At 38.6% G+C, this 13431-nt stretch overlaps 1 protein-coding gene across 1 annotated transcript in view; it reads left to right on the top strand.

Annotated features, from left to right (window-relative positions):
• SH3GL2 (SH3 domain containing GRB2 like 2, endophilin A1) overlaps window positions 1-13431 on the top strand; it is a 197404-nt gene that overhangs the window by 144313 nt on the left and 39660 nt on the right. The window contains exon 2 of the mRNA XM_028531370.2: window positions 3897-3965. Coding sequence (XP_028387171.1) covers window positions 3897-3965 — 69 coding nt within the window. The remainder of the gene's footprint in view (window positions 1-3896; window positions 3966-13431) is intronic.

Genomic DNA, 13431 nt, shown 5'->3' with positions numbered 1-13431 from the left:
ATGTAGAATGTAAGAGAGGATAAGATTAGAAGCATAAGCTCTCAGTATTGTGCTAAGTGGGTAAAATTAAGGAATTTGAGTAGAGGAATTTTTTAGAGGGTATAGGGACTATGTTAGTATATTTGTGCTTTTTCAAAAAGATTTTATGTATTTATTTTTAGAGAGAAGGAAAGAGAGGAAGAACGAGAGGGAGAGAAACATCAATGTGTGGTTACCTCTCATGTGCCCCTTACTGGGGACCTGGCCCACAGCTCAGGCATGTGCCCTGACTGGGAATCAAACCAATGACTCTTTGGTTTAAAGGCTGGCACTAAATCCACTGAGCCACAGCAGCCAGGGCCATTTGTGTTTTTTAAAATTCAAATAACTTGCTTATTTTTATTTAAACAGGGGCTCAGTTTCTCAAACAATAAGCATATTAGCCCAAGTAATACTGAACAGCAACAGAAAATTCTCAAATGGCAAGCATATTAGCCAAAATGTACTGAACGGCAACAGAAAATGTTCAATACTATGAAATCTTGGTTTCAGGAATCACTTCACCAGAAAATAGGGCAAAACTATTCTTAAATAAATGGTACTGAGTAGGGAAAATAAAACTCATTTTTGGCCAGGTGGGCTCAGGGAGCCTGTATGCCTTACCTTGGTTTTCATATAGAGAAGTCTTAGTAATGTTATTTAAAGAACAGGAGGGAAAACATATGTGGCATGCTCTTAAGGAATGAGTCAGTTGTTATTTACTCCATTGTTTAATTCAATGCTTGGTATAGTTAGATCCTCTGTGACTTGAAAAAACAGTAGCCCAGAGGACAGTGTAGATGTCATGTTGAATACTCTTATTTTCTCAAGATTCTAATTAGATAAGAAATTTTTATATCAACCAACCAATTAAGTTAGTCCCTGTATCTCTCAGCCTTGTTTACTATGTATGCTGAGCTGTTTTTCTCTCAGAGCAGCTCAAATGTCATGTTTTGTTAGGAAGAGAGATTTATATTTTCGTTCTCTCTCACTCTGAGACACACACACACACACACACACACACACTACTTAAACCAAATAGTTAAAGCTAATAGACTGATGGATTGGCCTCATTGTGAGTTACTAAGACTAGTTCTAAATTATTAATGGACAAAGTAATCCTGTTTTTTATCCTGTTTGGTACAATGAGCCAGTGACCATGGTTATAATCTGTTGATGAATGAAAAAAGTGGGAAAATTACAATCACTCTCAGGTGAGCAGTATGGGATTGAAATTGTGATATAGTCCTTGTGGTTTTGCTGAGGGCCATACTTTATTCCCTAGAGATGGTCAAAACATGATTAACTCAAGGTCAACAGGATTCTCTAATGTTATTATAAATGGAGACACTTTTCAGCTCTTTGTTTTTGTGACAGTTTAGCAAATAAAAATTAAATCTCATTCATAAGTCATAGGAGGAGTCTATCTGTAATGGTCCTCTTTAACCAGAACGGGACCTCAGGATACAGTTCCCTGACATTGCAGCTAGTCAGGTAGATCTGAGAGAGAGTTCATTTGGGGATGTGTAATATATATTTCTTTATTGTGTAGGAGTTTGACTAGATTAGTTTTCCAGCCCAAATTTAACTAAAAAACCTCATACTTCAAGAATAAAACAGTATGAACAGTATAGCAATCTGAGCTAAAACAGTCCTCACTGAGCAAAGTGAAAGCAAGGAATCAGTGTAAAAAGTCATAGTAAAAATTTGGTGATAGAGAAAATTTGATAAGGTTAAGGCCCCTTTCATTCCTGATTTTCTATAACTAAAACCTGTGTATATAGGCCAAGGCACTGGCACATGGACTCCCACTACAAGGTTTTAAACTGAATTCTGTGGCCTCCCCAACCCTAATTCCATTTGGGTAAACATCTTTAAGAAAGCTGGCAAAGATGCTAACTGCTGGGCAAGATCACAGTTGGAGCAGGCCTTAGACTAGGTGGTAGTAATGTCAGATGAAGCCTGGATCTGTGCATTCTGTTGACATAGTTAGCATCACCCAGGACACAGGTTAAGTGAGAGAGCCAGTGTCAAGGACCCCAGTCAGTGTTAATGCAGTAAATTTACATCTGATCATCTGGAACTTTGGGCAGTGATGGGCAGTACCACGGACAGCTCTCCAAAGGGGCGATGCCCAGGGTTTTGCTTGGGAAAACCTCATTCAGGTGCTGGATCCACCTCTTCATACCTAAAGGTCTGTGTCACGGATGGGCAATTTAATTTATGCAACTCTCAGTTTAATCATCAGAAACATAGTAACAATACTTGTTGTTCATAGTTCTTGTGGTACACAGATGATAAATTGAAAGTGAAAGTATGTGTCAGCTATACACATTAAAAATGTTAATATTGTTTGTATTAACATTTTACTTTTAATTGTTGACCTTAATCTACTTAAGAGTGTCTTATGTTAGTGAAAATTGCTAGATTTTTGTCCAGGTATGAAATAATAGTTAAATAAATGGCTGAGAAAGACCAGGGTACTGGTAAGCACATATACACTTGATTGATGAGAGACAGGAAGTAGGATATACCTCATATCTTGTAGGTGCAGGCACAAGTTCTTACATTTACTATGCCATTTCATTTTCATAACTACTCTGTGTACTTAGCAAAGAGCAGAGAAACCAGTCCGTACCGTGGCCTTTCATCATAGCGTATTCTCTCTGTTATTGCTGCTGGGATGAGGTGGATGGTATCTTGTATACAAAGCCACAGTGGTGATAGAATTTAGACTCTTGGTTTCACCAAGAGTGATCTGTTCTGAAGCCAGAAAGTAGGACTTAAAGACAGGAAGAGATGGTAAGGAATTCCCCCCAACCCCCATCAAGGGTGTATCAGAATTCCCATGGCCAGGACACAGAGCCATGCATCCAGGGGTTCTTTTAGGAGGTGAACCAAACTTGCTGGAGTACACAGGTTGTTGCTGGGGTGGCTACAGGTCTGCTTATGGTGGGAGTCTTTGCCAAAACCCTCAACCCAGTGGCTGTTAAAGGAATGAAAAATCATACTTTGATATCTGGATGGTAATGCTAGTTCAGTAATGTCTTACTGAAAAGCATCGAAATACCTTTACAATGAGAGTATTGTAAGAGGAATGGGATTCTTGTGTCATTGGCACTTAATATCCTTGTCTTTGAGGAAACCAAAGTATTTTTCTTTTGATCCCTTCATAAATTTTTATGAGATGTAACTTGAATCTTTATTTCAGAACGTAATAGGGTATCAAATTTTATATGAACATGAATTCTACATGTGGAAAATGGCCAAATTGATGAATATAAAATGTATGATAATGGCAATTCACACTGAGGAGCACAGAAACACCTTCAACATGTTTCCACATAGTTTATTTTACATATGTATGCATGTAGACAGCTACAGGGAGCTGTATAAGGCTACTATTGAAGTCTTTTTATCTGAAGATCAACTGAGCTGTTTTTTTTCTTACCAGTTTGCTAGATGTTTGTGATGATGTTTTCAATAGCCCTTGGAGAATTGACTGAAGAAGTGGCAATTTTCTACCTAGATAGCATTTTAGATCCATTATCAGAGGGAGATGATTATTGTGCGATGCTGTTGGCCCTCGGAACTTTCCAAAGGAAAATGTTAGTGATTAGATAGTTACATAATGATGTGTATAATAGAAAGAGCAGTGGGGCTGAAATTGGAAGATACAAGAATATTGGGATTCTTTTTTCAAAACCTACCAGGTAAGTTATTGAAACCCTCTGAGCCACAGTGAAAATGGGCCTGCCCACCTGTGTCAGAGAATGGTTGTGAGATTAGACTAGACGATGTTTGTGAAAGTGCTTAAAACTTGTGACAGATGTTTAAAAGAAACTTTATAATAATTCTTTTTGGTTATTTTTTCACAGAAAGTGAGTGAGAAGGTTGGAGGAGCTGAAGGAACCAAGCTGGATGATGACTTCAAGGAGATGGAAAGGGTAAGTATTCACCACAGTTTTCTTTGTCATAAAACTGCCCGTATACTAAGAGGGGAAGGAAGAAAGGAAAAGGAAAAATCCTCTCCACTGCTACCGTGAGAACACATTTTGTTATTCTTAGAAGTGCTTTTTATTGTGTCTGCTTTAAAACACAAGATGTAAAGCATCCTGTCCTCTCTTCATACTGTCCTAAGAACAAAGTGCCAGGGAAGGTGAAATGCCACCATGTGCTCTTCCTTGTTGGGTGTATCATCACTTTTCCAAATAGGGACAACAAAGACTACTAATCCCTTCTTGGGGGACTTTCATTAAGGATTAAAATAGTGTAAATCCTTTAGCATTCTGCCTAAAAGTAGGTTCTTGATAAGTGAACTTGCAGGTGGTGAAGAGCATACCCCATTTCCTTTTTCTGGTGACATATGCCACTTTTTCTCTTTTTCTTTCCTTTCACTTTCATACTGTTTTAGCAAGTTATACTTAGGCTTATGGTGCAGAGTGTGTATTGCATTGTGCAAAGAATTATTTGAGGTGTTAAATTGCAGATGGGTAAAGGATCTGGAAATACAAACCCCGTACTTGAACAGAGAGGATGTCAGAACCTTATGATATCTAGAAGTCATATTTTTAGTTAGTCCATTTTAGTTCCAGCAGGCTGCCTGAGTTTTGCTATTTTTACTCTTTGTGGAAAAAGTCAAACAAAGAAAATTTCTGGATATACTCTGCCCTATATTTTTTCAGTTTTTCTTCTGATGAGCTCATTGATGCATTCAACAAATTCTTGTTTTTGTGTCTCCTATGAGCCAGGCATGGAGGATATGGCAGTGAACAGGTTACACAAGGTTCCTGACTACATGAAGTTCTTAGTATAGTGGGGAAGGAAGACTTTGGACAAATACAGACCAGCGTGGCAAGGGGGATGAACATAGCACTGGAGAAGATTAGAAGAGAGGAAATACCCAGAAAGGGCGGTCAGGGAAGTCCTTCCTGATAGTTAAGTGAAGATGTGGAGGGTGAGTAAGAGTTAGCAGAGCCTAGTATATTTCTGGTACAGGAAATAGCAAACAAGAGAGAACAGGACACATTAGAATTCCTTAAAGAAAAAAAAAAGAAACAAACAGATGAGTTGCCAGGAGACAGTAGTCTTGTAAAATGAGACTGTGTAGTGCTTACCTAGTTGGTCATTCTAAGTTTTTGAGATGGATGTCACTGATAGGCTAGGTACCCAAGGGAGAGGAGATAATATTAGAGTCCTTGGTCCCAACCAGAGGTCTGGGAAACCAGACTCTTACATCGAAAGTGTGGCCACCACTTGCCCCTGCTGGGCTGAAATCTCTGCATTGGTCCCCATTTCTCATTCCTGGACAGTTCTAATTACCACCTGGTCATCTACCAAAGTGGGTTAGCCATGGCTATTCCAAGTTCATGAAACAGTCTTCTAGCCATTCTTCTTCTACAGCATGTGAGTCTCCAGACACTGACACACCTGTGCAGGATGACTTGCATTTGACTTCTCCACTCCCTATAGTGGTGGCGTTCCACATTCATTGTGGGCAGCCCTGTAGGTCTGCTAATTTGCATCAACCTCTGTCTACATATGATCTTCCTTAGTCCTCCCTTATCCTTTGATGTGTCCTTCCCCCTCCACCCTGGAGGGAATTTTAAGTATGCCACATGGCCAGTGCCGTGTCATTAATGGCAGATTAACCAGGTATTTAGGAATTTAGAACTAAGAGGTCAGAATCTGAGTTCTGCTTTCTTCATCTGCCAGGATGAGGTAATAATCTAGGTAGTTCACTGCCTAAGCTAAAACAAACTAACTTTGTTTCTTAAATGACACTAAAAAGAATAAGAAATTTGGAGAACAGAGTAAAGCTTACAACTGAACAACTAAGGCTTTGAATCCACTCCAATCCTGCAAACTAATTGAAATAAAAGAGGATCTTGCAAGTATTTTACTTCAGGTAAAGACCCACAGACATCCCTCTGAGTCTGAAGGTAAGGTTTATTTCTCCTGCTTTCTAGAAAATAAGTTTCTAGATGTTTTATTTCAACAACTAGACATTCCTACAATAAGGTAAATTCTTGGTAATTGTTTAAAGAACACACCTGTGGTTTTGCATTTTGGTTTATACCTAGGTAAATTGAAAAGTTTAGACTTTAGTGTGGTGTGGAAATTTGTTTTATTCCATTTTATTTCACACATCTTTTAACCTTGGCTTCATTGGAAATTTTGTACTTTTTACCCATGCTAAATTTTCAGTAAAGGTATAGATTTCTGTGGTAATTAGAAAGCACATACTTTGGATTTAGAATATCAAATATTTTCTCCCCTGTTAATAGGTTTATTACTCACAAAAGTATTTTACCTCAATATTCCCAAGCCAGAGAAGAATTACTTTTCCACAGTTAGTTTTCTGATCATCAGAGATTTGAAGTAGAGAGACCTTTATTTAGCTGTATTCTCTGAGGTACAATTAAACCACAAAATGAAATAAATGAGAGGTTTGCATCAAGCAGCACTACCCTACCCAGGAGAGAGAAGTGGGTATTCCTAGAGGCTGTTTCACTAATCAGCCACCCCAGCCCCTCCCCTGCTAAGCTGCGGTGAATTTACATGTGTATCTGTTAGTCCTTGCAGCCTACCCCTCCCAGAGCTGATTGGGGGGAGATCCCACTGCTGTGCTGTCTCTGCAGGAACACTGCCCATAACCATTTTTCTCCTCTGCTTAAGTGCCTCGCATGAAATTGTGTCTGTATTCATTTTTAATGGTATCTGTTGCTTATAAGCTTCATTAAACACAAACTAAATTTCCTATCATGGTACAGACATTGTGTAGGTTTGCTCTTTAAAAAGCTGCAGATTTTTCATTAAGAGGAAGTTCTAGAGTGTGAGGGACCTCTTGTTTCTTCTCAAATTTCCATCAGTTGCCACAGTGATTCTGCATTTTTGTGTGTGTAGTTATGTCTACTAATTCACGAAAATATCTGTAAATGCCTCAGAATGCCAGGCATTGTGCTGGACATCAAGAATACAAGGAAGGTTAAGGCACAGTTCCTACCTTCAAAGAGCTTCCAGTTCTGGTGGAAGAAGTCAGTGTGTAAGTCAGCAGCTTGTAGGACATAGTGCTTGGTGTCCTGGGGATGATTCCCATGGAAGAACTAGCCCAGGCCTGGTAGATCAGCAGAAGCTTCTTAGAAGAGAGATCACCTGAACTAAACCCTGAAGTTTTATCTTGGCTCTACACATGTGGGTAATGCAGAAGTCCAAGCCAAGGGGTATAGTATCTCTCTTTACAGTCTGAAAAGTATCCTGGAAAATACTGTCTGTTGAAACCAGAGGGGTTTTAGGGTTGGAGATGTGAATATAGATCATTTTGAAAAGAAAGGAGTTCTTTTTAAGGGGCAGCTTTGAGTTTCAAGAAAAGCAGGGTGTTGAGATGGAATAGAAAGAATGCCATTCCATATGAGACTGAGAAAGGGTGGGTTGCCAAGGAAAAAAACCCAAAACACTCAAAATCATGGAGATTGAATAGCATGCTATTAAACAATGAATGGGTCAAGAATGAAACTAGGAAAGAAATCAAAAAGTTTCTGGAAACAAATGAAAATGAGCTCACAACAACCCCAAATTTATGGGACACAGCAAAGGCAGTTCTGGGAGGGAAGTTCATAGTAATACAGGCCTACCCAAAAAAGATAGAAACACTTCAAACAAACAACTTAACCCTATGCTTAAAAGAACTCAAGGAACAACAACAAAGACAGCCCAGAGCAAGTAGAAGGAAGGAAATAACCAAGATTGGAGCAGAATTAAATGACATAGAGACTAAAAGCACAATTCTAAGGATCAATGAATCCAGGAGCTGGTTCTTTGAAAAGATAAACAAAATCAACAAGCCTTTAAGCAGACTCATCAAGAAAAAAAGAGAGAGGACCCAAATAAACACAATCAGAAATGAAAGAGGAGAGATTACAACTGATACCACAGAAATACAGAGGACTGTGAGAAATTACTATGAAGAACTGTATGCCAAGAAATTCGAAAACCTAGGTTAAATGGAAAAATTTCTAGAAAAATATAATCTTCCAAAACTCAATGAAGAAGAAGCAGAAAGACTGAACAGACCAATAACAGCAAATGAAATTGAAGCAGTAATCAAAAAACTCCTAACACACAAAAGCCTTGGACTGGACTCTTTCACAGGAGAATTCCACAAAGCATTTAAGGAAGAGCTAACCCCTATCCTTCACAGACTATTCCAAAAAACCCAAAATGATGAAAGACTCCCAAACTTTTTTTATGAAGCCAGCATCATCCTAATCCAAAAACCAGATAAAGATGCAACAAAGAAAGAAAACTTCAGGCCAATATCACTGATGAACATAGACGCTAAAATCCTCAACATAATATTGGCAAACCCCATCCAACAATATCTTAAAAAGATCATATACCATGAAGAAGTGGGATTCATTCCAGGGATGCAAGGGTGGTACAATATTCACAAATCAATAAATAAATATATCACATAAACAAAAGCAAAGACAAAAATCACATGATCATATCAATAGATACAGAAAAAGCATTTGATAAAGTACAGCACCCATTTATGATAAAAACATTCAGCAAAGTGGGAGTAGAGGGAGTAGAGGTATTATGTTTATTCCTCAACATAATAAAGGCCATATATGAGAGACCTATAGCCAACATCATACTCAATGGGCAAAAACTAGAATATTTTCCACTAAGATCAGGAACAAGACAAGGTTGTCCACTTTCACCACTTCTATTCAATATAGTATTAGAAGTTTTAGCCACAGAGATCAGACAAGAAAAGGAAATAAGAGGCATCCAAATCAGAAAGGAGGAAACAAAACTGTCACTGTTTGCAGATGACATGATAGTCTACATAGAAAATCCTATAGATTGCCAAAAAACTGCTCAATGTAATAAATGAATTTGGCAAAATACTGGGATACAAAGTCAATATCCAGAAATCAAAGGCATTTTTGTATACCAGCAATGAAACAGCAGAAGCAGAAATCAAGAAAAAAATCCTGTTCAATATAGCAAAAAGAAAAATAAAATACCTAGGAATAAACCTAACCGAGGAGGTAAAAGACCTGTACTCAGAAAACTACACAACACTGAAGAAAGAAATCAAGGAAGACACAAACAAATGGAAACATATACCGTGTTTGTGGATTGGAAGAATTAACATCAAAATGTCTATACTACCCAAAGCAATTTACACATTCAATGCAATACCTATTAAAGTACCAATGGCATATTTCACAGACATAGAACAAACACTTCAACAATTTATATCGAACCATAAATGACCCTGAATAGCTGCTGCAATTTTGAGAATAAGAGCAAAGTAGGAGGAATCACAATACCTGATACCAAACTGTATTGCAAGACCACTGTAATCAAAACAGCCTGGTACTGGAATAAAAACAGGCATATAGACTGATGGAACAGAACAGAGAGCCCAGAAATAAACCCAAGTCTCTACAGTCAGTTAATATTTGACAAAGGGAGCATCAGCATAAAATGGAGTAACAATAGCCTCTTCAACAAATGGTGTTGGGAGAACTGGACAGCTACGTGCAAAAAAATGAACTTTGAGTACCACCTTACACCAAACACAAAAATAAATTCAAAGTGGTTAAAAGATTTAAATATAAACTGTGACACCATTAAAGTCTTAGAGGAGAACATAGGCAGGAAAATCTCAGAAATTACACTCAGTGACATTTTCACTGATATGTCCCCTAGAGCAAGGGACATAAAGGAAAGAATAAACAAATGGGATCTCATCAAAATAAAAAGCTTCTGTACAGCTAAAGAAAACAGTTTTAAAATATAAAGAGAACCAACCATATGGGAAAACATATTTGCCAATGATACCTTGGACAAGGGTTTTATCTCCAAAATTTATAAAGAACTCACATGACTCCACTCTAAGAAGACAAGCAATCCAATTAAAAAATGGGGAAAGGACTTGAACAGACACTTCTCCAAGGACAACATACAGAGAATTCAGAGATACATGAAAAGATGTTCAGCATCACTAGCTATCAGAGAGATGCAAATCAAAACCATGATGAGAGATAACACTTCACACTGGTCAGAATGGCCATGATAAACAAAGCAACAAACAAGAAGTGTTGGAGAGGTTGTAGACAAAGGGAACCCTAGTGCACTGTTGGTGGGATTGCAAACTGGTACAACCACTGTGGAAAATGGTATGGAATTTTTTCAGAAACCTAAAAAGGGATCTGCCTTTTGACCCAGCAATTCCACTGCTAGGAACCCTGAAACACCAATCCAAAAGAACTTATGCACCCCAATGTTCATAGCAGCACAATTTACAATAGCCAAGTGCTGGAAGCAACCTAGGTGCCCATGAGTAAATGAATGGATCAAAAAACTATGGTACATTTACACAATGGAATTCTATGCAGCATAAAGAAGGAAGGAGCTTCTACCCTTTGTGACTACATGGATGGAACTGGAAAGCATCATGCTACATGAAATAAGCCAGGTGGTGAAAGACAAATACCATATGATCTCACCTTTAACAGGAACCTAAACAACAAAACAAACAAACAAGCAAAATATAACCAAAGACACTGAAATAGAGAACAGGCTGACAGTGACCTGTCAGAGAGGAGAGGGGAGGGAATATTAGGGAAAAAGGGGAAGGGTTTACAGGAAGAAGTATAAAGGATCCATGGACAAAAACTAGGGGTGAGGGTGAAAACAGGAGGGAGGTGGGGAGGACTGGGGTATGGGCTGGGATGGGAGTAAAAGGCAGAAAACTGTACTTAAACAGAAATTGAAATTTAAAAAAAAATTAAAAGAAAGGGTGGGTTGTTTGCAGAGTGGGGTGTGGGGAAAGGCTGGATAGAATGTTCATGGTCCTTATCATTCATTTAATTTGTAATTGGGTGGAGACAATCCTTCTATCCAAATTCCTCAAGGCTAATCCTTCATGGCTATGGAGGGAAGAATCAGGTCTTAGGAAGTCAAAAGTTATGTGTGATTTTTGACTGTGTAGGGGGTCAGCACCCCTAGCCCCTATGTTGTTCAAGGGCCAACTGTATTGACAATTGCTAAAATGTTGGTATTGAGAAAATTGAAAAAAGACCTTGAACAATGATTAAAATAAAATAAAAAAAAGAAAAGAAAAAAGACCAGGAGAATATATGCCTGTGCTTTTACCTTCAGGGAAAAAATTATTCACTGTAGGGTTTTTATTTCCTGAAAACATGCACATATTTGTACATATTTAAAGTTTTACCTCCTCTAAATAGCCTTCTTTTATGGCTCCCTACTCCTATCCAGAAAAGATTAGTTAGAGAAGCTCAGGAGCTCATAAGAAAGGAAATTGTAATTTAGGAGACATCAAACCTTATTTTCAATAATAGGAAACTTTGGGCATTGAGGAAAACGTTAGCTATGTGTTGTAAGTTCAAAGTTAAACTGTGCTACTCTCAAATGGGAAAATCACTTCCCAGGTATAATAAATTAAGTAAGTGGAAATCTTAGTTCATATGAATTAGACCAAGCCTGTTAATAAGAGAGTATGTTCTGTACGTTGCCATATTAGGGTTATGAATAGCTTTCCCAGTAAATACCTGACAGGCACATTGAAGGCTCTTACAGGGTAATGGACCTCAGCCCATCCCTGAATGACACAGTGTAGGTTAGTTTAGCAAAAAAGTCCCAGACCTTATTAGTGAGGACAGATGAAAAGAAGTTAGGAATTGGCTAGCATCCTGCCTGCAGATGGGCATTGGACAGTTCAGTTCCTTAAGCACTATTTCTTAGAAACCTCCTCACCTATGACCTTAAGGACTCCTTTTCTTTCCATCATAGCCACACAAGTCCTGTGACCTCAGGGAGTTCTCTTGCCTTCTCTAGGTTCAGATTCACATATTTAATTAATTAAGGTTTTGGAGTAGATTCTCTATGATCTCTTCCTGCTGTGTGTGTGTGTCTTTTTTTTTTTTTTAAAAAAATCATCTTCTGTCACTATATATTTGGCTCCCTTTGCTTAGTTTACCTTTTGATGTCAAACTTTCAGTTTGTTATTCTGCTTTGAACTTTGTAGCTATGTTTGCTGCTGCACCCTTTCTATGCTCCTTTTTTATATAAAAAATTAATCTTCATTGTATACTTTCCATTACCATTTAGTCCCCTTGTGTCCCCCTCCCCCCAGCAGTCACCACACTGTTGCCCATGTCCATGAGTCCTTTTTCCTTCTGTATTTATGTTGATTAACTCTGTCAAGTGATTGTCTGTCAGAGAAAAATCAAAAGCAAGATCCTAGTGAATGAATTTTCCATGAGCTGTTCCCTGTTTAGGGTGTGTCTTGATAATGCTATGTACAAATAATTACCCTGGACAAAGTTGTTTTCAGAGGTGGATTTAAGTGAATGTTATTTTACGCTTGGATCAAAGAGAGTTAGCCAGAACTTGTGCTATGGCGATGTCTAGATTAGGTAACCAGGAGTCTGCCTCACTGGGCACAGAGACTGTAAAACTGTGGGTTGGTGTGGGCTCCTTCCTGGGAGATTTCCGTCAAATCACAGGAGATGCTGAGGTTGTTTTAATTCCTACTTCTGTCTGCTAAATCCTACTCTGGGGACCGAACCTAATGCTCATTATTGGTGCCTCCAGTGTGTCTGTGCCTCCCCTGAGACCAGGGGCTTTAGCCGAGGCAGTAGCTTTTCTTTTCGGAGTCTCAGTGATTTGGCTATCTGTTTACAGAGCCCAGAGGGAAGAGGGGGCTCCATACCCAAAGTGAGAACCACTTTCTATGCCTTGCTTGGCAACCTCTTCGTGGGCCATTCAGGAGTCACACACTGCTGGCATCTGGTGTCTGTAGAGAAGCCTGTGTAACTGAGTGTGGGTGGAAGAGCCTCCCTTGCACAGAGGCCTGGGGTAGAATAGTTCTTGTGGATGATGTTCTCACAGGCTTTAAGGATTTTCAAAACAAAAACAGAAGATGGGGTGACAGAGGCTTTCCTCTTGGTCATTTGTGCCGGGTCCCCAAGCTTTACCTGGAAGGCAATACCAAGAGCCTTCCAGCTCTGCCCAGTTCTCTCCAGGTTGGGAGATGTTCCTGTTGCCTGTCTTTTTATGAGGAACATATGTTTTCAAGAAGTAGTGGTTAAGAACAGACTCCAGAGCCAGAACTGGGCAAGTTTCTTATCCTTTCTGTATCTATTTTATAGCAGTTTTGAGGATTAAATGTATGAAGATATTTAAAGCTTTTGGAATAATTTCTGACAACTAGAAAATGTTTTATGATGGTGGTGGTTATAATTATTTTTGAGTAGGGTGATAATGGAAAGTTAGAAATTGGTTAGCCTCCTAATATTTAATAACTTCAGGATATCAAAATAGTCATTGGACAATTCTGTCACTCTCTCTTAGAAATCTCGACCTTTGAAA

The sequence above is a fragment of the Phyllostomus discolor genome, chromosome 3, assembly GCF_004126475.2.
Source record: "Phyllostomus discolor isolate MPI-MPIP mPhyDis1 chromosome 3, mPhyDis1.pri.v3, whole genome shotgun sequence".
NCBI classification, from domain to species: Eukaryota; Metazoa; Chordata; class Mammalia; order Chiroptera; family Phyllostomidae; genus Phyllostomus; species Phyllostomus discolor.
Note: the sequence above shows the minus strand (reverse complement) of the source record. Positions and strands in the feature narration are given on the sequence as shown.